The sequence below is a fragment of the Microtus oregoni genome, unplaced genomic scaffold, assembly GCF_018167655.1.
Source record: "Microtus oregoni isolate MIOR12 unplaced genomic scaffold, Mior012 000172F_ref0000184, whole genome shotgun sequence".
Taxonomy (NCBI): Eukaryota; Metazoa; Chordata; class Mammalia; order Rodentia; family Cricetidae; genus Microtus; species Microtus oregoni.
The window spans coordinates 265,671-292,106 of record NW_024544828.1 but is presented as its reverse complement, the minus strand read 5'-3'; the positions used below and the strand labels follow the sequence as shown (position 1 = coordinate 292,106).

At 48.7% G+C, this 26,436-nt stretch overlaps 1 protein-coding gene across 2 annotated transcripts in view; it reads left to right on the top strand.

Annotated features, from left to right (window-relative positions):
* The window catches only part of LOC121445290 (actin filament-associated protein 1-like 1), a 58,060-nt gene that overhangs the window by 14,816 nt on the left and 16,808 nt on the right, over window positions 1-26,436 (top strand). For both annotated transcript variants that reach the window (XM_041647345.1, XM_041647344.1), the window contains exons 2-11: window positions 12,941-13,069; window positions 13,934-14,017; window positions 14,735-14,832; window positions 15,857-15,965; window positions 18,858-18,956; window positions 19,566-19,777; window positions 21,518-21,697; window positions 23,505-23,597; window positions 25,946-26,039; window positions 26,265-26,417. In XM_041647345.1, the coding sequence (XP_041503279.1) occupies window positions 12,941-13,069; window positions 13,934-14,017; window positions 14,735-14,832; window positions 15,857-15,965; window positions 18,858-18,956; window positions 19,566-19,777; window positions 21,518-21,697; window positions 23,505-23,597; window positions 25,946-26,039; window positions 26,265-26,417 (1,251 nt within the window). The remainder of the gene's footprint in view (window positions 1-12,940; window positions 13,070-13,933; window positions 14,018-14,734; window positions 14,833-15,856; window positions 15,966-18,857; window positions 18,957-19,565; window positions 19,778-21,517; window positions 21,698-23,504; window positions 23,598-25,945; window positions 26,040-26,264; window positions 26,418-26,436) is intronic.

Genomic DNA, 26,436 nt, shown 5'->3' with positions numbered 1-26,436 from the left:
AAGGGTTATCTTTAGCATTAGACCCTCTTAATAAAATTTATAGTTAAAACTTTAAAATATGAATTTTCAGGCTCTCACCTAGTTACACCAAAACTCTGAACAAAGGAAGCAAATGCCTGAGGAAGGCAGCTCTGAAGATGACGTCAGAGAGCACAAAGACCAGGGCGGTCAAGATGCTGGCTTAGTGTGGAGTGATGGTGGATGCTTAGGACAGAGAAAATAACCAATTACAAAAGTGATAATTGATGGAGGAAGGTCATTGGCTAATAAAGGAACTGCCCTGGCCCATTTTATTGGTTAGAGGATAGGTGGGAGGAGTAAACAGAACAGAACGCTGGGAGGAAGAGGAAGTGAGGTCAGAGACTCCACAGCCCTCTCGGGAGCAGACGCCTGAGAGAGATGCCATGCCCCACTCCCGGGATGAAGCTCCGACCCAGGATGGACTAGGCTAGAATCTCCCCGGTAAGCGCACCTTGGGGTGCTACACACAGATGATTAGGAATGGGCTAAATTAATATGTGAGAATTAGCCTAGAAGAGAATGGGCCAAACGGTGTTTAAAAGAATACAGTGTCCGTGTAATTATTTCGGGGCATAAGCTAGCTGGGCGGGCGGCTGGGGTGCTGGGGTGTTGGGGACGTGGCCCCGCCGCCCCTATTACTACATATGGCGCCCACGTGGACAACTGCTTCCACATAAAGCCTAAGACATCTTGGGAAGTAATTCTAGAACAAAATGAAAGCATTGTGCCTGGTTTCTTGGTAGCAGCAATTTCTCGGGTCTACTCTGCTTGCTAGAGGCAAGCAAGCGCCGCATCTAAGAGAGTCTTCCTGACTCAGCTTTAGCTGAAAAGCCTGCAGCTCATTAAGAGGTCCTGACACGAAACACTTAAATGATGTTGACGAAAAGCTGAACACATGCTTTTCGGTTTTCAGCCGTAGCAGGAAAAAAGCTGTGCCGTTTAAAAATGCCAGCTTTCTGGGCTGTCCTGCCAGGGCAAACTCTGACTATTTGAGGCAGGAGGGCCGGCTACCGAGAGAGGACTTGAGTGTTGTCTGTTGTAGCTCACTTGCTGGCAGGGACCTTGAAATGCCATACAGTTGTTGCAGTAAACATGGCTACAGCCTGTATATCCGCCATGAGGCTGGAAAGCTAAGGAATGGACTGGATCTAGCTGGCAAAGCCACGCCTTTAGTCCTACTGAGATTGCTTGGTAAATTAAAGATTCATGTGGTCAGAAAAAGAGAGATTCAAAGTACAGTAAAGAGAGATTCAAAGACAAAGAAAATTTCTAAAAGGTTTAAAGTGTGTTAAAAATATATGCAGACTAAAAGTTGAAGTTCTTAAAGTAAAAAACAAAAAAAGGAAGAGAGTTGTTGTGTGTGGTAGCACACGCCTTTAATCCCAGTGCCTAGAAGGCAGAGGCAAACAGATCTCTGTGAGTTCAAGGTGTAGTAGCATACACCTTTAATCCCAATGCCTGGGAGGCAGAGACAGGTGGATCTCTGAGAGTTCAAAGACAGCCTGGTCTACAGAGTTACTTCAGGTCAAAGATACAGAGAACCTGTCTCAAAAAGCAAAGAGTTAAAAGTAAAAATAAACAAAATAGAGGTTAAAACAAAGCATACAAAGATGGAAAATACACAGAGACTTTTGATACTGTATGCTATTATGCTCTCTTTGAATTGTTTAAATGCTGAGGAAGGAGAAACAGATGCTAAAAGATATTTATTTATAAATACTGCTGAACTAATCCAACATAGATATTATGAATTTGGATCTAAGGATATGATACTTTGGAAAGGAGTTTCTTATTTTGTTTTCACAGAGGATGAGACGCTGTTCATTTCTTCTATTCCGATTTGGTATGATGGACCACGTCCTCCTGAATGGTTCCTGTGCACGCCTTCAAAAATTTGTTTCGCTCAACTGTCAACTGAGATGAAACTAGCACACAGGTTATACCATGAAAGACCTAATTAACGACGCCCCCATTCAGCAGGAAGCAGTTTGGAGAGAAAAAATTACGCCCATGTTCCCAAATATGGTTTATAAACGTCCTTTTACATTTAAAGGGGGATATGATATAGATATGAATAATTTACATTAGTATAGATTTTGCTTTATTGATAGAGATTTAAGGTCAATTTTGTTATATGTATAAGTGTTTCTGATTTTGATTAAGGTATTGTGATTGTGTAGTTCATTTAAATATGTACTGTATAATTAAGAAATATAGGTTGTTAATGGATAATCATCGATAATAGTAAAGCTTGTAGTCATGTTAGTTAGATTTTCTAGATATATAGAGATATATTTTAGATAGACATTCTTCATGTCTTTCAAAGATTACAGAATAGGACATTTAATGTTTTAATAACTGAGGACTTTTCATGACAATGAGACACTCTGCTCCTGGCAGCACCAATGTACTTCAAGAGGAAGATGGGCATCGAAGAGACACGTAATGGAATTTGATAGCCATTTGGGCAAGAAACTGCTCTTGCCTGGACTATTGGCATAAACTGGACACAGAAAACCCGCAGAGAGAGGACTACTGAACTTGCCTAAGGTGAGATGATCTTTCAGGGTTCCTGATTCATCAAAGAGTCTGCGAGACATTCTACAGGACACAACAGATAGTGACTGAACTGACTTTGAATTTTCCTGCTTTATGGAAATGTCTGCTGGATACCATGGGCCTGAAGGCTGAAGATGGATGCCCCAACGGTACAGAGGAACTTTGGGTGACTGTCCAGGCAGCAAGATGTCTCTGTCATTTCTAGAGTTTTAAAAGTTGCTTTTTTCTTGTTTGCTTAGGTAGTATTGTATCTTTCTGGAGTCTTTGATGGAGTTAAGAATAGTTAGTTATAGTTATAGTTTTCCTTAGTTATGATAAAGATTATTGTAACTTTTACTTGATAACTGTTTTTGTTATATGTAATTTTGCTATGTTAAAGTTAAAGCTTTTTTTTTTTTTAAACCGAAAAAGGGGAAATGATGGAGGAAGGTCATTGGCTAATAAAGGAACTGCCCTGGCCCATTTTATTGGTTAGAGGATAGGTGGGAGGAGTAAACAGAACAGAACGCTGGGAGGAAGAGGAAGTGAGGTCAGAGACTCCACAGCCCTCTCGGGAGCAGACGCCTGAGAGAGATGCCATGCCCCACTCCCGGGATGAAGCTCCGACCCAGGATGGACTAGGCTAGAATCTCCCCGGTAAGCGCACCTTGGGGTGCTACACACAGATGATTAGGAATGGGCTAAATTAATATGTGAGAATTAGCCTAGAAGAGAATGGGCCAAACGGTGTTTAAAAGAATACAGTGTCCGTGTAATTATTTCGGGGCATAAGCTAGCTGGGCGGGCGGCTGGGGTGCTGGGGTGTTGGGGACGTGGCCCCGCCGCCCCTATTACTACAGATAATAATAACCGTTACATAAGGGCTGGAGAGATGGCTCAGCCGTTAAAGGCTAGGCTCACAACCATAATAACCGTTACATAAATAACAGCTATATGAGGATGGCTGTGTATGGTCCAGTGATGAGAGTAACTTGTGAGGCCAGAATCAGAATTAATCCCGTTTTCATCTTCCTGAGTCTCCAGTCTCTTCTTATAGAACCTCCCGACAAGAAGTGCTTAGTAACAAAGATGGCCAGAAAAAGATTCCGGTGTAGATACCAGAAGCTTCTGCTGAGTTGGGTCTGAGTGCTAATCACAGTCTGTGCTCTGTGTCTCTGGATAAGTGACTCTGGCCTCTCTGAGTCTCACGGGGTCCATTCCTAGAACAGCAGATCCTACCTTCCTTACGGGGTCAGGAGGAAAAGCTTGGTGACACATTAGGGTGCTTAGTGCCCCCTCCGGAACATCACTGAAGAACGGCGAATACGAGCTGCTGTTTTACAGGCGCCCTGGCACTAATGCTGCTCCCCCTAACTTTGGTGAGGGAGACGGTGCAGACTGTCCAAACGGAAGCAGGCTCCCATCTTGAGTGGGAGAAGGAGCGGGTGTCACAGTTTCCCACTTCCTCCTAGAACAGTTTCCGTTGTGAGCTAAACAGGGAGGAATCCACAGACAAAGGAACAATTCTGGGAGAGCCCCATCCCACAGCCAGAAGTTATTTCCTCAGAAGTGGGACGTTATAGGCAAGCCCCCACCTCCTCCCATGTGCAAGGACGGTTTCCCTGGGACCCAGAGCTAGGAACTGGTTCTCCAAGCCAGAGCCCCTCAATAGGGACAGAATTGCTGCTGGGGATGGCAGTGAAGACCCTGGACTTCCCTGAGCCTGTCCCCCAGCCTGACTCCTGAATAGGGCCACCAGATATGCCCACGTGACTGCTTTTCCATGACCTATGACCTTTCTGACTTCCTATCTCCCTATCTTGCTGAAATCACAGCAGGTTAAAGAAATATGCTAGTCTACCATCCTGGTAATAACCCTGCTTTAAAAGTCCAATTCATTTCCCCATCACCCTGCGCCAACACATCTGGGAGTTCCACATCCTCATGCCTAGGAGGAAAATGATGCTCAAAGAGGTTAAATTGCATACCCAAAATCACCCTGAGTAAATGAGGGGAGTTAAAACTCAAACCAGGTCCTCTGAGACCAAGTCCCCAAACCTATACACAGACCCTCCTCTGTCCTTCAGCTTCCTTCCTCCAAAGTCCTCTCCAGCCAGGAAACCATTGCTCTGATTAACATACACAAGCCTTCCAAGGTGACTTCCACACCGCCAAGACTGAACTCCTGAAAGATGCTGAGCACCCAGACCCTAGCTGGGCAGGCGGGGCGTCTCTACTGCTTCTTTTCCAGTCCATTTATACCATGCTCCTTCTATATAACAGGACAACAGGCAATGTTTATTTTGATGGAGAAAAAAAAAAAACCTGCTAGTCTAACCAGTGCTGTCACTTCCAGCATTTTGCCCACCGTCTGGCTGTTCCTTGGTCTTCAAAAGAAGCACTTATAAAGCTACAGGAAGAAGCTGGGGCCCCTGTAGCCCCAGTCAGCAAGTTGAAAAAGACCTTGGACAGGGAAGGAGAGTTTAAACCCACAGATCAAAAGGGCAGTTCTCCTAGCCTTTCCTGTGGTGCCGGTGGCCCCAATGGAGCACCTGTGAGAGCACCATTCTGGAAGAAAGACATCACAACCAGCCCCTCCCATTCTGCCATCCTCCCACTTATAAATTCCTCACCTATAAAACAGGGCTAGCCTACCTTGTACAGATGAATGCATGTAAATAACGTGTGAGTCTCTTAAAGCAGGTAATCCCACCCATGTTGGCTGAATACCTACAATATGCTAAATGCTGTTCTCCATATGTTCTCCTGTGTCAAGCCCATTCCTACTGAGGAGCCGTACTTGTGGGTTAAAGTGGTGTATGATCAGCAGAGGGCTATTTGTCTCAGACGTGCATGGCTCAGTTTGCACACAGCAGCTTCCCATTGGTATAGCCTGAGTTTGTACACAACAGCTTCCCACTGGCTAAGAAATGGGGGAACAGGACTTGAACTTGGGGGTATATTACTTACTTGTCTTGTTGCTATGACAGTAGCAGCTTATAGGAGAAGACATTTATTTGGGCTCCTGGTTTGAGGTCACAGACTATCATGAAGGATGTGGTAACAGGGGCATGGGGCAGCTAGCCATGGAGTATCCAACAGAGAGCGGTAGATCCTGGCACCTCTTATTCAGTCCAGGTCTATAGCCTGTAGTATGCTGCCACCCACATTTAGGGGAGATTTTCCCACCTCAGCTAATCCAATCATGTCCAGGGGTTTGCTTCTGTGGTGTCTCTGAATCCCACCAAGTTGAGAGTCGCAGTGAAGCACCACAGACTGTTTGCTCAGTATCTTCAGACTCCCACCATTTCCAGTATATGTGTCAGAATTGACGACGCCCACCACCAAGAGACCGCATCCCGCAGTCATTCGCAGCTATATTCCCATGGGGGATACAAGACAGCACACAGTCTTTGGGAGCTGAGCCAAAGGAGCAATTGGGCTTTGGTTTCCTTTTTTAACTAGAGTTTTTTGTTGTTTGTTTGTTTTTGTGCTTTTCTTCTTCCAAACACCTCTTTACTATGCTAAGTCACTAATGGGATGGATGTGATTGTTTAAATCACATCAGCTAGCTGCTAGACTTTATGAACACAAGAAAAAAGTCTGTGCCTATAAATTAATTCCCTTCACCATTCCTTCGGCATATACTTCATGCTGGGCATGAGTATGCTCCTGTCAACATGGAGGAAACACAAATGAGGGAAACTGACCCCCCCCCAAAAAAAGACACACAAGGACATTGAGGACTGGATCCCAGCACAACATAAAACTCCCAATGTGATGATACTCATAGCACTTCTCAGGAGGATGAGAAGTTCAAGACTGAGGCTACGCTAGGGTACGTGAGACTCTGTTCCCAAAACAAAAAACAGTAAGGGGTTTCCATTTTACTACGCAAGGGCTGGAGAGATGGCTCAGCAGTTAAGAGTGCTTGCTGCTCTTCCAGCGGACCTGAGTTGGGTTCCTAGCACCCACATGGTGGCTCACAACCATCTGTAACATCAGTTCCAGGAAGTCCAGTTATCTCTCTGGCCTCTGCCAGCACCAGGCATATATACATGGTGCACACCCATACATGCAGGCAAAACACTTATATAGAAATAACTAAATAAATCTTTAAAAAAAAAGTTTGACCACAGGATATGCCAGAGGGAGAGCTCTATCAAGATATGATAGCATAAGTTAGGAGAAAGCAGTGTGGCCAAAAGAACAGAGGTCTCTCTGAGGAATCATGGCAGAGTTGAGAGCAGAGGCCTACTTGGCAGTCAGAGGAGGGAAATCTGGAGGCCAGAAACACAGAGAATGTCTGGGCTGAAAGGATGAGGACCAACCAGCATGGGCACCCTGGGCAAGGTCTCCCTGGTCATAGGGAGACTCCTCCCCCATTCTATTAATCATAATTCCAAACTGGTGTGGGATTGTTTGTGATTTACACCTTCACAACTTCTTTGGTCCTTGCTTTGCAGATCTTTAAAATGGGAGAGCTGGGCTAGGTCATCAAAATATCGTTTTCGTTAGTAGAGTTCGTTGAACATCTGCTGTGTGCCTTGTGTTAATAAGTATAACACATTGTCCACACATATCATCTGGTCAATGCTTTGTAATCCAAAGTTCTGGAAGGTGTTAGGAAACAGAAACAACTCTGACCACAGTGTACAATACAGCAGTCGCTTAGTGCGTGTTGGCTATAGACACAGCAGGGCCTTATTGACTCCCCAGAGCCTGTGAAGTTAGGGATCCTCTTGAACAACAAGACCAGATCTAAACACAAGTGCAAAATACAAGAATCCAAGGACTTCGGGGCTGGAGAGATGGCTCAGCAGTTCAGAGCACTGGCTGCTCTTCCAGAGGACACAGGTTCAATCAATTCCCAGCACCCACATGGCAGTTCACAATTGCCAGTAACTCCAGTTCCAGGGGATCTGACACCTTCTTGCCACACCTTCTTGCCAATGTACATAAAATAAAATTTAAAAAAAAAAAGAATCCAAGGCTCATTTGGGGTTAGACCCAGATCACTAGCCACTGCCCAGACTCTGCCCTGAAGCTACTGATCATCTTCTGTAGGAATGTCTATCCCTTTACTCTTTGGCTCTCTGTTATCCAGAGGGGGCAGTCCAGTGATTTCTTAAATGATAAAGGTTTTCCTTCAGTCTATATGATTCATAGATGCTTGCTGGCATGTTTTGCAGATACTGAAATTTGCATTGCCAGGGCAGAAGCACCTGAGTCCTTGGCAAACGCAAGCCTCTAGACCCCGGTGCCTCTGGACCCTGGTGTGGATCTACCAAGTCACTCTCTGACTGAGAGGACCAGGAGTCTGCATTTCCAACAACCCTGGAGTCTTAGTCTACCTAAAACTCAAGGCTGCTGACCTGGTGGTGGTACAGCTTGTCATCTGCATGACACCCAGAAGCCTTCTCTCTAATGGAATTCTCTGATGGTTTAAATCCCTTAGGAAAATCCCCCACAGCAGGACCATACTTCTGTATCCAGTGTTCTTGAGAACACTGTGAACTCTATTATCCTGGAAGAGCCTGGTGCTGGCTGAATGGTTTTGTGTCCACGGTGTTATATAACATTTTCTCTGGGATGTGGTTCAATGCAGGAAAGCTCGTCTGAGCACTGTTGTTGCTGACAGTCAGGGCTGTGAAGTATTGGTAGGCTGCCTGTGGAGATGGCCATGTAGCAGACACCTCAACCCCTCAGAAAGAATCTCACAGGTGAAGGTGTAACCCAGCACCCTCTGCAAAGAGGGTTTGGAGAGGAAGCCCAGCATTGCCTCTGCCACCTCCCTCCTGCCTTGCTGTAGTTTTTTACTGTTTTTTCCCTCGGGGGTCCACCACCCAGCTCCAAATAAACACACAGAGGCCTATTCTTACTTATAAGAGCCTGGCCTTAGCTTGGCTTATTTCTTGCCAGCTTTTCTTAACTTAAATTATCCTGTCTACATTTGCCTCTGGGCTTTTATCTTTCTCTATTCTATATACCTTTCTTTACTTCATGCTTTATGGCTGGCTGGGTAGCTAGGTAGCTGGGTAGCTGGTCCTTGATGTCCTTCTCTCCTTCATTTCTTGTTCTTTCATCATCTCTTCCCAGAGTCCTCCTCCTATTTATTCTCCCTGCCTTCTAGTCCCGCCTGTTTTTTCTCCTGCCTTTCTATTGGCCATTCAGCTCCTTATTGGACCAATCAGGAGTTTTAGACAGGCAAAGCAACACAGCTTCATAGAGTTAAACAAATGCAACATAAAAGAATGCAACACAGGGCTGGAGAGATGGTTCAGTGGTTAAGAGCATTGCCTGCTCTTCCTAAGGTCTTGAGTTCAATTCCCAGCAATCACATGGTGGCTCACAATGATCTGTAATGAGGTCTGGTACCCTCTTCTGGCCTGAAGGCATACAAGTAGACAGAATACTGTATACATAATAAATAAATAAATATTTTAAAAAAGAATGCAACACATCTTTGCATCGTTAAACAAATGTTCCACAGCATAAACGAATGTAACACAACTTCAACTAATATTCCACAGCACCCTGGCCTCCAAGCTGTTGGGTTAAGCTGAAGTGTGGTAGGAGGTTAAAGCATGGGAGTTTGAGTTTTGAAGAAAAGGCACTTATTTCTCTTCCTTTGAGCTTTGATTTCCTCTTTCCTAGGGCAGTGGAGGTTGTCTTCGTTACTGTTCTATTGCTGAGAAGAGACACCATGACCAAGGCAACTTATAGGAGGAAGTGTTTAATTGAGAGTTGGCTTCCAGTTTCAGAGGATTGGTACATTATCGTCATGGCAGGGAGCATGGCAGCAGGCAGGCAGGCATGGTGCTGGAGCGGTAGCTGAGAGCTCACACCTAGTATAACAGTTATAGCCAGAAAGAGAGAGGGAGACTGGGCTTTCCAGGGCTTTTGAAACCCAAAGTCCACACCCCCCCCCCAATGATACACCTCCTCCAGCAAGGTCATACCTCCCAATCTTTCCCAAACAGTTCCACTGCCTGGGACCAGCATTCAAACATATGAGCCTTTGGGGGCCCTTCTCATTCAAACCACCTGCCCAGCACAAGGTGACTGCTCAGCCTTGAGGACAAGTCTTGTTCATTGACTGCAAGCGGAGTTTTCTCTCTGGGAGGCAGAAAGCATTGTGTCTGCATGCTCTCCGTCATCTTCTCCCTTAGCTCCTCCTTCTCCTCTGTCTAGTTGAATTCTAGTGACCCATGTCTGTTCAGTAATCAGTCCTTCAGGTCTGTGAGGGGGTAGCTCAGTGGTAGGGCACTTTTCCTAACATGTCCAGGTGCCCTGAGTTTAATCCCCAGTGGGGAAACAGGGTACTTAGAAGTCAAGGCTTTGCGTGTGTGATCCTGTCAAAGACCAGAGAGGAAAAAAAAAAAAAAAAAAAGACCAGAGAGAAAACAAATTGCCTTGCAGAGCTTGGTACTAAAGCCGCTGTGATAACCTCAGAGAATTCCCTCAGAACCTAGTTGTTCCTATAGAAAGGGCAACCAAGCTGCGTGCAGGGCAATAAATATAAGTATGGCTTCTGGAGAAACCAGACTGATCCTGCCGCTGGGCACTTGCCTGGGGAGTAGAAACACCTGGGGATCCCAAAATATTTTCAAGCGGACCACAAGATCAAAGCTACTTTTTCATTGCCTTTTTGTTGTTTGTGGGGATCTCACTGTGATTTCAGGCTGGTCTCTAGCTCCCTGGTCTCAAGCCCTTGCCTTGGGCTCCCCGGTGCTGGAACTTCAGGGGTGCACTGCCAAGCCTGGGTCAAAAGTGTTTCAACATAGCACTAACATGCAGTGTGCCTTCCTCGTGCTCCTTCTGCACAAGTGTGCAGGTACAGTGTCTGGAGGTCTAGGGGCACGTAAAGATGGCAGCTCTGAAGGCTGCTGGGATGCACGTGTGTCTTTGTGGTGGACCAGCCTATTGGTCTAATTGTTATGCAGCACTGACAGGCACAACCCACTGCAAATGGGAGCTTCGTGGGACCTGAAGAATTTCTAAATGAATAGAAGAATTTTGAGATTAAAAGAAAATCAGAATGCCTGGTATAAGGCTGTTCTGCCCAGTACCCCAACCCCTAGGGTGCTGACAGAGCAGGGAAACAAGGCTATACTGTTGTGTTTACACACCATGAGCATATCCCTGTGAGTGGTTAGGTATGGATGGATGTGAATATCAGTGTGTGTGTGTGTGTGTGTGTGTGTGTGTGTGTGTGTAAAGAGACAGACAGACAGACAGAGACAAAGAGAAGAGAGAAAGCCTGCTGGGACAATATCCTCTTTATTTTCTCTAATTCCCAGAGCAGCCAGCTTGACATATATGTCCTGCAAATATTTTGAGATCATCTTAACTGAAATCCATGCATCTCTGAGGTCCAGTGAGGTCCATGATTACTTTGGAAAAGATTGCCTTCCAGGCAGTAGAAGTTTGGCTGCCTCAAAACTGTAAATGGTTCCTGCTCTAAAGACAGGAGCTCCTACCCCATCCAGACCCTTCCCCCTGGGGCATCGGGGACTCGGGCCCTGGGGACAACAGGTCTTCCTTCTCTGCAGCCTTGGGAGTCCACAGCTGGGAAGCAGTGAACTCCACTCCATGGAAGCTGTGCAGGTCTTTGGACTCTGCTCAGCCTCAGCGAGCATCCTGGAAAATGGGTCTCCCATCAGATCACTCAGAGCAGCCTGTGGGGGTGAGTTAGAAAGTGCTCCGAAAGTAGCTCCCACAATGCCAGTGGCTGGAATGCTCCTGAGGCAGTCGTCCCATCTGGATTGTCACCCTTGGTTTATTTGCTCCAGCTTTAGGTTAATGCCTACGTGCCACAGAGAGACGGCATCACTGCCTGTCCTCACGGTGCCACTGTGCAAAAGATGTCTCTTTGAAACAAAGGCCAGCATGAAGCACTCTGTGGAGCAGGCTGCAGCTTAGACTCTTAGAAAGTGAGGCGCCTAGGTTAGCCCACACTTGGGAAGCCTTTTGTACACCCAACATGAGTGGGCTGAATTCAGGGGCAGCAAGAATGCCTGAAGCGTTCTGTAAAAACCCTTCACAGTCCCCTGTGAGGTGTGTTAAGGTTTGCCCTATTAGAGAGGAAGAAACCGAATCCCTGGGAAGTTAGGTAGCCTGTAGAAAGCCCCACAACCCCAAACTGAACCCTAGTCCTCTGGCCCAGGGTCGCTAGAGTGATGACCCTCCTAGGATCGGAGCCTTTGCAGAGTCCCTTCAGTGCCTCCTTGCCCAGTGGATCTGAACTAGAAACTCGCGGACCTGAAAGTCCAAGCTCTTCTAAGTGCTTCTTGGTGGCCTCTCTATCTTAGTTCTTTACCTAAAATGTGAGGTGATCCTGACATCTACCTCAAATTGTTGGTAGGTTCAAATAAGACTCTTAAGGCAGTACGGTCCCCTGGCTAAGCAAACGGGGTGAGGAGTCGGTGGAGACTCCTCATAGCTATTTGTATGTAACTTCTTCGCGTCTTCATTTCATTCTTTATATAATGGGGCCAATAATGATCTGAGGGTTAGATGATAGAAGATAAAGGCTTGTTCACACAACGCATAATAGCTGCTCGACACAAGTTACCATGTGTCTGTCATAAAGGAGGGATGTGTTACAGCTGTTATGAAGCTGACCATGGTCCCTAAGGCAAAAGAAGTCCTATATGGGGCAGAGAAATGCCGATGACATAATGGTCTTGGCATGCTCCCGCCTTTAAAGGACTCTCCGCTCTGAGATCTTGTAAGTTGCTGGGGTCTCTGACCTGGGGAACTTGTCAGAAACCCAGAATCTCAGCTCCCACCCCAGACCTCCTGAACCAGAATCTGCATTTTGGCAAGGATCCACGTGATTCCTCTGCACACTTAGGCTTGAGATGCACCCATGTACGGGCAGAAAGAACAGCAGTGCTAGTTCGGGCTATGGAGTAGGAAGGGTTAATGCTTCATTTGGCTCTGGCACAGGAAACAGAAGGTTCTAGAGATTGAAGCCTATGAATGGATGAAGCAGGAAGGCTTCCTTCCTGCCTGTGTTCTGGGCAGCTGGGGACTCCGGCTGAGGTACGTTCGGAGCTCCTGTGCCTGCAAATCAGGCTGAGGCAAAGGAAGGCCATCCTGCTCCTGCCCAGGGTGGCCTGGGCTCAGATGTGTCAACATGGAGGCCCAGTCAGTCTGCAGGCCAAGGCCATCTGAGTAGGAAGGCTGGAGGAAAGCCACCAGGTTTTGAGCAGGACCCTCCCCAGAGTGGTTGGGGACCAGCTGTGAAACAGCCGTGTGGGGACCCTGTCTGTGTCTCTGTGGTAAACAAGGCACTGCCTTCTGGCCCCTGCTGTCCTGACCTCCAGTGGACAGGGACAAGATCTTAACTCAGGGCCTGACTTTCCCTCCCCAGTGCTGGAGCAGCTCATCCCAGAGCTCACCGGACTCCTCAGCCTCCTGGACCATGAGTACCTCAGTGACAGTACCCTGGAGAAGAAGATGGCCGTGGCCTCCATCCTGCAGAACCTGCAGCCCCTCCCAGGTCAGCCCCGAGGAGTCTCACTTAATATAGACCGCAATGGTACCATTCACCGTGGAGCCTGTGTAAGGGATGTCTAAGCCTCCTAGCGCAGCAGGTGCCAGGCTGTGACCCAGGCCCTGCCCCTCCACTGTAGTCTCGGTTGTCCTGTGTGTCCTCCTCCATCCCCAGCCCTCCACAGACTCACACATGCGTGTTCATATATTTACCACACATGATCTATTCACAGCACAACACTCTCACACGTAACACGCTGTATACACCACACATTACACAAGAAAAGCACAAACATATACCATGCATACATGCACACATAAGCATATGCTGTGGCTACACTGTAGAGTATACGTGTGTGTACAACATATAGTTGCACAAAGACATACACTCCTGTATGCTCTCTGACACATGCATCCCCACAGGATAAACAGTTCCCACAAACTTTGTGCTTGCCCCCTCTAAAAGCGTGTATGTGTGCCTTGCTGCCTACCTAGCAGTTTGCCTCAGCCTCTCGGAGATACTTGCAAGTCAGCAGACGGCATACTGTCTCTTCATAACTCACAAACTGTACCCCATCCTTGCAAGACTCCGGGAGCCTGAAGGATGAGGTAACTCTGAGTCATACTCTCCTCAAACAGAAGGTCACCTGTTGCCTCACAAGATCATTGGGGTGGGGGCGGGGAGGCAGGGACAAAGGTTCCTCCTCACTGGAGCCCTTTTTCCTCACCAACCCTGAGCTGGCCTGTAGCACCCTAGACTTCTGGATACCCTTGTGTGTGGAGACAGAGATCGCAATCACAGTGGCCGTGCAAATGACTAGAAAGAGGTGAGCTAGCCTTCTCTCCTCACTGGTGTGTCCTCCTCCCTCAGCAAAGGAAGTCTCCTTCCTGTATGTGAATACTGCAGACCTGCACTCGGGTCCCAGCTTTGTGGAGTCTCTCTTTGAAGAATTTGGTAAGTTCCCTCTCCTGACCTTAGCCAAGAACACACGCACGCATGCACGCACACATACACACCGGGTCCCCCTTGTGCTGCTCTTGACTTTCACCCTGAGCCCGGGTAGCTCTGAATGCCTCCATCTGTAGTTGGAGACCTACCCCAAGCTTGCAGGAGTGAATGTGCAGGCCAAACAGTACAGCACAGAGGTTCCCTTGTAGCCACTGCCACGCATCAGTTGTGGCCCCTGAGCCTGGCTGAGAGGCCCAGCAACTCAGCAGAAAGTAGGAACTATGACCAGGGGAGAGTGGGTGCGTGAGCCTGAGAGCAACCAGCTTGGCTTGTCGGGGAGAAGGCGCCCTGCAGCCATCCTAGAAAGAAAGCGCTGTTTATCTAAGGAGAGATGTATGGTTTAGGAGAGTTTTGAGACGACAATCCCTGTACATCATAGAGACGTAGGAGCCCCATACATATACAGGAGCCCCCCATTCCTCCGTGTCATATTCTCAAAGACCTCCAAAGCACCCCACAAAGATGTTCTACGGTGACTTCTGTCTGGAAGCCAGGCAAGACAGATTAGCACAGCCGACCTACAGAAGAAGGCCAGGGCACACTCTATTCAGCTGCTTGGGCAGGTTGCTAAGGATGGAGGAAGAAGGGCCTGGCTTCACAGGCAGGCCTCCAGATCCCAAGCCCAGCCATCTTTCTCCTCTGCCACCTTGGTTTTCTCTGTAGACTGTGACCTGGGTGACCTTCGGGATATGTCGGATGATGGGGAACAACCCAGCAAGGGAGCCAGCCCTGAGCCAACCAAGAGCCCGTCTCTGAGAAGTGTAAGTCCTGGCCCTGACAAACGAGGGAATCTGAGTTTTTCACACCTACAAAGTAAAGGATTTGTTCTAGTGTTCCCAGCCTGGGGACTACAGAGTTAGAGACAAGCTTTGCTTGTCACACAGACTCTGAGCCTCATCACCTCCACAGGTACTAGTTGTTACTTCGCTTTGCTCTTTACATGCATACGGCAACCAGATGTGTGTGGCGTGCTTGCTGTCCCCATTTTACAGATAAGGCTCAGGGAGAGGGTTAGGTGATGCACCCAGTGTCCCGCAGCTAGTGAAAGAAAGTGCTGAGGGCTGGCGAGATGGCTCAGAGGTTAAGAGCCTTGTCTGCTCTTCTAAAGGTCCTGTGTTCAATTCCCAGCAACCACATGGTGGCTCACAACCATCTGTAATGGGGTCTGGTGCCCTCTTCTGGCCTGCAGGCATACACACAGACAGAATATTGTATACATAATAAATAAATATTTTTTTTTAAGTGCTGAGCTGAAAAGCTGAGGCTTCCTGACCCCAGATTTCACTGCTCCCTCAATTATATGCCTCATGTTTACTTGTTCTGTTGTTCCTCGTGTGGTGGCAGAGCTCACACCAATGTCGGAGCACTGTGGGTGTGCCCACTCAAAACACAACAGCCACTCGGGGCAATTTGCAAAACTCTTGGACGTTACAAAGGTGCTCGGACGCTTGCAGAGTTTACAGAAGCAGAACAGCACGAATGGGCTCTCTGGTTGCCAGCTCTGAGTCTGGTAGATGTTATTGCTACTCCAGATACAACATGCCACGCTGTAATCCCAGCACGTAGGACGGAGAGATGGGAGCATTGCAGCTCAGGGCCAGCCTGGGCTACATAATGAGACCTCCGCACACAAAAAAACAGCTTAGAGCTTCACGTTCAGACTGCATCCTTGGAACCCTGGCCTCCTGGCAACCAGTCTCTCTCCCTCCCTCCCTCCTCCCACCTGTTCCCCTCTGCCATATTCACAGCTGCCTTACTTCACAGGCCTTATTTGTTCCCCTGCAGACAGCCGACATGCCTCCACCACTGCCCAACAAGCCTCCCCCTGAGGATTACTATGAAGAAGCCTTTCCCCTGGGGCCCGGCAAGTCCCCCGAGTACATCAGCTCACACAGTAAGTTCTGGGCCCCTCATGGCTTACAGAATTCCCTCCTTGAGAAGCAGCAAGATAAGCCACTGCCTGCCCAGCTCTGTTGCCCTTCTCTGGGATGAGCTGCCCTGAGCTTCAGACCATGAGACCAATGGCATGGCCAGGGGCTTGACTTCTAGTCTCAGTTCTGTGACTTGAGGCGGACCCCTGTCTTCTGAGGATCTCTGCCTTCCATCCTCTAAACAAGGAGGTGATAGCTCCATTCATAAGAGAGTGCAGGACATAAGTGACAGCTGTCAGTCCTGCTTCCCCCTCTCTCGCCCCTTCATCCTGCAGTGTCATGGTTTTCCTTCTGCGTATACATATAGATGATCGTGTTACCAAGTCAGGACATCATAGGATGTGGCCTATGGCCTAAACCAAGCTTCATGATTCATCCTCCAGCTCCAGGGAGTCACACAGTGGTATAGGCAGAAATAGGAGAGGCTTGATTTATATATAGTTCAACCACCTTTTTAAAAACTATTAATATTTTATATTTGTTATGATCTACTTTTAGCATAATGCTTGCAAATAGCATATATATAATTTATACATAAATATGTACCAAAGAATTCTGTGCGTGTTCTTTTACTGATGGGATAAATAACCTTAAAAAATCTCTTAAATTAGCCATTAGTCCTTGTTCTCCCATTGACTTCCCCAGTGGGCAGCAGGTGGCCCTCCCTTTGCATAAGGACCCGATGAGGAGTTGACAGTGTACAGGGAAACTGGCTTTAGAGGCCCAAGCATGTGCAGCTGGGTTTGTAGCTGGTAATGCCGGTGTTCCACTTCCCTGCTGTCCCACAGCACAGCAGAATATTCTCCACCCGCCAAACTGCAAATGAAACAGGTCTGCCCCGTGAGAAACGATAAACTCACGTGTTTATGACCATGTGAATGACCCAGCCATGGAAGAAAACCAAGCACAGAAGGCTCTACGGAACACCGTTTCATTTGTTTGCTTTTTCTAACAGAATATTCTCACTCGTGCGCTGGGTTTTGCAATTTTTCTAGGATGTGCAAGAAACTCGTAACAGGATTTTCCTATGGGAAATGAATAAAAATCCAAGTGGGGCACTGGGCAGAGAGCTCAGTGAGAGCCCTTGTGCAAAATAAATAATAACGAAAGGTAAATGTGATGTGTAATTTGAGAATACTTATTTAAGTCAGTTTGATGTCATTCACTAAAATCCCAGCTACTATGCACCTGAGGCAGGAAGATTGCTTGAGCCCAGGAGTTTGAGGCCCCTTCTCAATAGAAGACAGTGAAGGAGGGAAGGAAGAGAAGGAGGAAGGCAGGGAATAAGTAAATCTGGGTGAAGGGAAAATGTTCTTTTATTCACACTCGTTTGTACTGTTTCTATTTTCCCATGGGCAAAGGTGATAAAATAGAAGATTAGTTGTCTGTCACGCTGTTTTGAAAAGTGTCCATCCCTGGTGTGGCGTGCATTTAGGGTTACACAGCCGCCGCTGCTGTCTAGTCCCCAAGCGTTTTCATCACCCCCAAAAGAAACTGGATCATGAAGCAGCCCCTCCTCAGCCACTTCTCCTCCCCGAATGCTCCCAGCCTCTGCCATTTCTGGCAATACAGCTTCGCCTATCCTGGACTTTTCATAGAAAGGGAATCTGACACGTGACCTTTCTAGATTGACATCTTTCACTTAGCGCAGCATTTTCAAGATCTATCCATGTGGGAGTGTGCATCAGAATGGCTGATAACTCTTTTCTAAGGACGTGCCACATCTGGTTCATCTGTCCATCAGCTGATGACATTGACCGTGTTTATACCTTTTGCCTGTGGAGAGGTTGGACCAAGTGATCTGTGGCCCTCTTCAGGCTATGAGTCTCCAGATTCCTATCACAGAGGTGAAGCAGGCAACTTTTCCTATCTGGTTCACTAAGGGCAAAGGAAGAAGGAAGGGACAAGGTACTTGCAGGGACCCAAGTTGCATGTCAAGCGCCCTGGCAGAAAGAGGCTCCCTAACCTTCCCAGAGAGTTTACTTTCTTCATATAGGGTAGAGACGCCCCCTCCTGGGAAGGCTGGAAGGGAAGGCCTCAGGAAGACCATGGACCCAGTCAGGAGAGAGCCTGCCACCAAGCCAGCCAGAGCATCCCTCCTCTCTCACACACAGTGTCCAGCCATGGTGTTCGTTTTGCCCCCACATACCCCACTCCCCCAACTCCTCCGGCCCACCTTGCACACCGTGATGCCAACATGTCAGCCTCAGAGAGGCAAAGGCGGCTCTGAGACTCGCTTAGGAGTGAGCTGAGTATCCCAGTAGCTAGGGACTTCAGCACAGCTTTCCTCAGGAAACAGATGGACAGGACGAACCCAGAGCCAGCACTCTGAAGAACCGTATGATGAGAGTGTGAGCCAGCCTGGCTGAATGAAGGCATCCGGCTCAGTTCTGATCCAGCCTCAGCCACTAGCAATCTCTGTGGGGCCTGTTGCCCTGAGTGTGAAATGAAACCAAGCCTCCTTTCTTGCAGCAGATCCCCTATGCCCTGCAACACCGAGACCAGAGCTATGACAAGGACATTCACACATACTTGGTGCCATTGGGCAATGAGCGAAAACATCTTTGAGCTGGGCCTTGAAGGGTGGGGAGTAATTCTCTGATAAAAACATAAGAAGGCAGAGAGAATAGGATGAACATAGACCTGGAGGTCTGGCAAGGCCCAGCAAAGCAGTTTGTTGTGGCGGGTATGGAGGGTTAAATGAGGATCCACCGCAAACCAGGTACAGAAGTAGAGCCCCCCACTCAGGCTGAGGCTGCCCTGAGTCCCCACTCTCTGTCCCTGGGACTTGCTCAGCCCAGCCCTGGATTCTACCCGTATGTCTACAAGCTCAACTCTTTCGAACACCCCCACAGATGGCTGCAGCCCAGCCCAGTCGATTGTGGGTGGCTACTATGAGGACGCGGACAGCAGCTACCCCAGCACGAGGCTGAACGGAGAGATGAAGAACTCCTGTACGTACCAGGCAGCTGCTCACGCAGCTGTCCTCCCGAAGAACTGGCCCTCAGCATGCATACACCCACAACCCTTACCAGACTGTGATCACTAAACAGGTCCCAAAGCCCTTGCTCTCGGTGGGTTCAGTGGGGGGAAAAGAAAACACACTGGAATGGGGGGAGTCACTTGAGTCTTTCCCTGATCTAATTCTCGATGGCTGATCCTAGGCAAGTTCAGTTTCCTTATGAGTTCCAGGGATTTGGATTGGGAGGGTGGTCTGAAACAATGGCCGTGGGTGGTGATGAGGTCAGGGCAATAACAGAAGTTTACTGAGCACTTACTGGTAGAAGAAGACACTTAGCTAGACATTGTCCATGCCGTGGGGTCCAAGGCACCAGATGAAGCAGCATCTGGTATATATCATGACTACATAGTGGTGAGGAACTCCAACAAGTGAAATCACCAAGATGCCGTCCCAGAGGCCGCTCCAAAGCCAAGCTTTTGAGTCAGGCCTTTAGTCCATCCTTGTCCTTCCTCTGCCCCCTGTAGCTTGGGCCCAGAGCAGGCTGCCTGCCAGGGTTAGAAGGGGCACGGGGACTGAGGGTCCTTTCCTGCGACACCCACAGACAATGACTCTGACGCCATGAGTAGCTCCTACGAGTCCTACGATGAAGAGGAGGAGGAAGAGAAGGGGCGGCGGCCCAGGCACCAGTGGCCCTCGGAAGAGGCCTCCATACACCTGGTTAGGGACTGCCGGATATGTGCCTTCCTGCTTCGGAAAAAGCGCTTTGGGCAGTGGGCCAAGCAGCTGACTGTCATCAAGGAGGAGCAGCTACTGGTGAGTGCCTCCCTGGAGACCTGTGGTGTGCCTGAGGCTGTGAGTGGTCTCTGCACAGACCCTCGGGGATGGTACATCGAGCTCCAGCACACGCATGCAGAGCAAAAGAATGAGTGGTTCTCCTTCATGATGACTGGGGAGAGCGAGTTCCAGCCAGAGCTACACAGAGAAACCCAGAGTAGGGAAAATGAACATAACTGTGGGAAAAGATAATAGCTAATTTATTTCTCTCTCTCTCTCTCTCTCTCTCTCTCTCTCTCTCTCTCTCTCATGTTTTACTCTGTCTGCAAGCCATGCCATGCTCAACACATGGCTTTGAAACCTTTTCTCACCCTGAGCAGTGAAAACTGACTGCAGGCCAGGGCCAGTCCAAGGCTCATGATAGGTGTGTTTCCAGCTCTCTTTTTTTGGTTTGATTTTTTAAGACAGGCTGTCTCTGTGTAACCGTAGCTGTCCTGGAACTTACTCTGTAGACCAGGCTGGCCTCAAACTCACAGAGACCCACTTGCCTCTGCCTCCTGAGTGCTGGGATTAAAGGTGCACGTCACCACCCAGCTGTGTTTCCACTCCTTCACCTCCCTTTCTGTATTTTGCTCCACTGCCGGCTGCTGCCAGGCCCTCCAGCCCAGAGGATACTGAGTGACCCGAGAAGACAACCAGTCTCAGCCCAACTCCAAAGGGAACCCTTTAATAATTCTCCCGTACAAGCCGGGCAGTGGAAGGGGGTTAGCTGGAATGGAATGAGAGGGTAGCAGAAGGCTGACGATAGTCAAAATCTAGACATGTATGGAAATGTCATTCATAGTGAAACCCGTGTTTATGTGCTAAAAGCTTAAAAACGGGTAACACAGCTCAGTGGGTAAGGGCATTTGTTACCAAGCCTGATGACCTGAGCTTGACCCCTGAAACCCACGTGGTGGAGGTTGGGAACCAACTCTAGCAAGTTGTCTCTGGCTACTACATATTTACTGTGGCACACATGCCTCCGTCCCCCAGTAATAAATAAATGAAACAATTTTAAAAAGAAAATTCATAGTCTGATTTCTTTTATAACCTAGTTGAAGGCTCTAAATGAAACAGTGGCAAACAGAACTAGATGCTTATAAAAAACATAGGACCGTTACTGGTTTATTCTAGTAACACAGGGGTAGCTTAACATTCAAACTACCCTCCCCCACTCACTGTGTGTGTGTGTGTGTGTGTGTGTGTGTGTGTGTGTGTGTCTTAGGATTGTTTAAAGGGGTGTAGGTTAGGGGTTATTTATACGAGGGTAGACAACTTACCAGTATATACCCCTACTGAAAGAAATGCCTCTCCCTCCCCCAGCCACATTATCTACTTACAATCCCGGTCCCCTTTTGACACGTTATTGTCAACGTCTGGTGTCAAGGTTAAGGTTGGCCTTCCTGTGCGAAAGCCTGCCTTCCCAAGGTCAGCACTGGTACCTGCTGGGATCCACTCCTAACATTCTGCCACGCAGCCCTTTCAGCTGGCATCCTCCCAAGCCAACCTATTTGTTCTCTGGTTCTTCAGCCCACATGGTCTTCCTAGTATTGTGCTATAATCTGCCTTTTCCTCATGGACAGCTGTGCGGAAGATTCCCAGAGACCCCCTCTCCAGCTTCTCGCTGTGAGGCATCACTCACAGTTGGGCCCGAGGGAGGAATCTACTCATGTGTGAGGGCCTTACCCCTCCCACCCCTACTGCAGGAAGCTCTGACCCCCCTCTCTCCCTGTGCAGTGTTACAAAAGCTCCAAGGACCGGCAGCCGCATCTGAGGCTGGCGCTAGATGCCTGCACTGTCGTCTACGTGCCCAAGGACAGCCGGCACAAGCGACATGAGCTGCGCTTCTCCCAGGGGGCCACAGAGGTGTTGGTGCTGGCTCTGCAGAGCAGGGAGCAGGCAGAGGAGTGGCTAAAGGTATGCACGCACAGGACACACCAGAAGCTGCCACCCCACACCCCCTCTCTTCCTCTCTGTCCCCAAGCATGGGGTTCTAACCTTTGAAGTTACAAACCTTATCTAGGGGACTAGGACTCATATCAAATGAGCCTTGAATATTCACAACAAGCAGGCCTCATGGAGGAGGTCTATACTCTCTGTTTTTTAACGTCCCTATATAGCAACCTACTGTTTGCCCAACCTCCACTCCTGGAATGGTGTGCTTGATGCCTTTGAAACTGAAGGGCCGGCTAGCCCTTCTAATTTAAAAATAGGGGGAGGACAGATCTCCTTCTTGTTTTTAGATGGGAATGTGCATTGTTGTGATAGCCACTGGAGTTCAGCATCTTCTGGTGTCAGAGGGTGCCACCATGTATTAACCACTTCGTACTGTCCAATGTGCCAAAGCCTCATGCATATGACCATTGGAGCTGTTACTGACATTCAAAGGTGAGCAGCTGAGGCACAGAGAACTTAAAAGTGATTGCCAGAGGTCACAGACAGCATCACGTGATTGGGACCAAGATGTGAAGCTAAGCAGGTCTATTCCAAAGTCGGCGTGGTGGCAGCGTGATGGTGAGGGAAGACTTTGATGGTGCATGGATTTGAGTTCAAGTGCCAGAGAGCCATGAGATCTTATGCAAATGGCATTACTTGCCCTGTGCCTCAGTTTCCTCATCTGTTAAATGGTTCTTTTAAGGATTCAACAAGAGTTGGCATAGTGCCTGCCAGGCAATAAGTGAGCTGTAGCGTTGGTTGGCTTCTGGTGGTGGTGGTGGTCATGGCTCTACCCTGCCTCCAGTTCTCTCCAGCAGACCCCCGTCCGTCTACTCCACTCTCTCCCTGCTCTCCTCTCTTACGTTCCGGTTGGAACAATGAAGCCAGAGTCCTCCTTTTACTTCCTCCTCCCTCCTCCCTTCCTTCCGGTGATAACCAGCTCTCCCTGGAATGTCTGGTATTCCCATCCCTACCTTTGTGTCCAGAGGGGAAGGAAGGGAGAGAACTTGTCTTCAGGAGCCTCAAGCTTCAGGGTCCCTGTGAGTCAAACGTAGGAGTCTTGGGCCCAGAGTTCAAAGGGATCTGCCTGGCCATGCTGGTCCTCTGTACTGGTCCAAGGCTCACCTAGCTGGCAGCCTCGCAGCCTACTTCAGAGTCTGGCTCTGCTGCCTCCTACCAGTGCCTTTACCTCCCTGGTCACATCATCCTCACCTGTATCTTGAGGATCACAGACCGCTGTGGGGATAAATGCTGTTGTCTAGGAGACCATCCGATGGTGCCTTCTTAGCCCTGGCTGTCCCAGAACTCATTCTGTAGACCAGGCTGGCCTCGAACTCGGAGATCTGTCTGCCTCTGCCTGTGTGCTGGAATTAAAAGCATGCGCCACCACGCTCAGCTTAGATGGTGACTTTTTACATTTTATCATCTGCATGCTTATTCCTGGGACCCTGCGTAAGTGAAAGGGCCCCGAATCAATTTCCCATGTCACTGAAAGCAAAAGTCCTAGCTGTCACTTAAGCCCCCTCACCTTTGTGAATCTTCAAGATTCACATCTCTCCTACCCACGGCCTCACTCTCCTCTGCAGAGAGCAGTGTTCTTATAGTAGGGAGCCCTTCCAGTCAGGCTCTGATAAATTTGCATTTGTGCAGATGGCCATTTCAGCCCTACTCTGCCTCCTGGTGGCCCCAATCCATCTTCACAACAGGCTTGCTCCCACAAATCCCAGCCATGCTTCTTTCCCCAGAGCTTTCCCGCACACCTATCCCCAACCCCGTGTTCTCTTCACAGGTTATCCGCGAGGTCAGCCGGCCATGTGGGGGAGCAGAGGGCTTGGAGGCCCCCCGATCTCCAGTCTTCCTGTGTAAGCTGGATCAGGACAAGGTATGTCTGTCTCCAGTTGACTTCTCTGAGTCAGGTAATGGGCACTAAGCACAGGCGCGCGCGCGCGCACACACACACACACACACACACACACACCTGTGGCATCCTACGAGCTAAGCAGCAGAGTGGCAGGTGCCTGGTGGTCACTTTAGTCTCTGCGACAACATACCTGCCATAAACAGCTAAAGGAGGAATGACTTGTTTTGGTTCAGCCCCAGTCAGCTGGCAACATGCTGTGGGCCTTGGGCGAGGCCAAGCATCACCATGGTGCTGTGTTGCAATAATAGGAGGAGGTGGGAAACAGGGAGACAGGCGGTGCAGCTCACCTCATAAGAGACAGAAAGCAGACAGGGAGGCAGGAAGGGACCAGATGTGTGTCTTCTCAGGCCAGGCCCTCCAGGGACACCTGGCCTAACGAGTTCCACTGCCTTCGATCAGTTTCAGAGAGCTAAATTTAGCCATGAGTAAATCCACTGAAGGAAGAGAGCCCTTAGGATCCAGTCACTTCTCAGAAGTCCCACTTCTGGGATGCTTGTGTTGGAGACAGGTTTTCGGAAAGGAACACTGTAACCAAGTCCCATAGTAAATAAGGAACAGAGCTAGCATTTGAGCCCACACAGGCTGCCTCTTTGGGACTCTACTACTGCAATAGAGCAGCCTGAACAACCACTGGGCAAATCCAGACCCTCTGCAGAAATCAGTACACTTGCAGTCCAATGGTCAGGCAGGCATGAGTCAAAAACCATCATACTGTATTATATCTGCTACCCTGGGTACAAGCTAAAAGAGACAGTGCCAGGTTCCTGGTGAGTGTCAGGGAGGCATGATCCTGTCTCAGAGGCTCAAGAATATTCCCAAGCAAGTGATGCCTCAGACAAGGATGAAAAGGGCAAAACTAAAATAGAAAAGGTGCTTTAAGTAGCAGGGATGGGCAGTAGAGCCGAGGAGATGTGGAACTGAAAGTGGCCTGCGTGGCATGGTCTAGAGTTGGGGAGCTGTTAGAGCTGGCTTTGGACAGGGACAGGAAATGGACTTGGGAGCCTGGGATGGCTGGAGTGTTAGGGAACATGGATTCCTGTGAAGTGAACTGAAGGAGCCCTGCCCACACTTAGCTTTTACCAGTTAGTCAGACCATAGGAAAGCAGCCCTAGAAGAGGGGTGTGGGCATGCAGGTACACACTATAATACAGCCAGCACTGGAGAGGGGTGTGAATTGCGGGTACACACTATAATACGGCCAGCACTGGAAGAGGGGTGTGAGCGTGCAGGTACACACTATGGTACGGCCAGCACTGGAGAGGGGTGTGGGCGTGCGGGTACACACTATGGTACGGCCTCTTATGCATTGCAGAGGCTCCATAGAGCAACAGTAGGGCAAACCATGCCGTGGAGTTCTCTGCCGTGGTTGAGTGGACCAGGAGAGGGTAACTGATGTACTTAAGGAGGTCATTCTGGTGGAAGAAGAGCTGGGATGTTGTGTTGGTGGGGTCTCTTTCCACGGGGTCACGAGATTGAAGGATCATCACTGAATTCATTACAAACTCATGGTCTTCCTCTCTGTTTCCCACCCTGGTGGAAAAGTTGCTATATGCACACTGTTGCAGAACGAACAGGGCTGTAACTTCAGTTTCAAAACCTACAGACCAAATTCTTCAAATGCTCATCCACTTTCTGCTAGGTGCCTCCCCATTCCCACAGCTAATAGGGAATAGTAGCATTAGGATTTCTTCCATGATTTCTGCTCTACCTCCTTTGTAGCATATGAATTCATTAGTGAATTAACAAAGGTATGGTTATTAATAGACTGGCAACAAAGGTTTTGTGTGTGTGTGTGTGTGTGTGTGTGTGTGTGTGTGTGTGTGTGTGTTCCTTCATTCTCTTATTCAAGATAGAGCTATAATGGATGTCTACTGATCATTGGGTCTTATCACAACTTCTCTGAAAACATCGTCACCCCTTTTCCTGTATGCTGTCATCTTGGTCCATCCCTTTCTGGAACTTCATCCTGATCAGTTTGCTCAGGGGCTCTTCAGCGTCCAGGGTTGCCTACTCTTGTCCATCCCTGCAGTGCTACTGGATTACATTCACATTCCCTGTCAATGCTTGCCCTTCTCTCTCATTTGCCAAATATAATGCATATTCCAGGATGTTGCTATCAATGCGTTATAATCAGTGCTCCTGCTCTCCCCATAGAGTAACCTGAAGACATGATCATTGCTACCTTCCTGATAATATTGGGGTGGTATCAGATACATGATCGCTGTTGCTTGGAGAGTTGGAAGAAGCCTGGGCTTATAAAGGAGTTCTAAGAATCTCGCTGATGTGAGGCTGTCTGTGTTTTTCCCCAGAGATTGTCCCAAGAGAAACAGAACTCGGACTCTGACAGCTTGGGCATGAATGACAGCAGTTCCACCCTGAGCCGCCGAGAAGCCTGTGAACATGGTAGGAGTCCACTGCCTATGGTGGAGAATGTCAAAGATGGGAGGGACTTTGTCACACTTACAGAGTGGTAGAGCGTGTCCCAGAGACCTGAGTAAGGCCACTGGGCCTTTCGTATGCCGAATTACAGGCTAGTCCCTGTATGCAGCTTGCAAGGGCTGTTGGGAAGAAATGGGTATAAGTGGGACCTTCCCCATCATCCCCTGTGACCCACTCCTGTGCTGCCAGGCAAAGGGAAGAAGAATAGCCTCGCTGAGCTAAAGGGCTCCATGAGCAGGGCTGCAGGCCGGAAGATCACGCGCATCATCAGTTTCTCCAAGAAAAAGGCGCTGGGAGAGGACCTGCAGACATTTTCCAGTGAGAATGAGGTTCCGTGCTGCGGTAAGTCCTGACTCAGAAG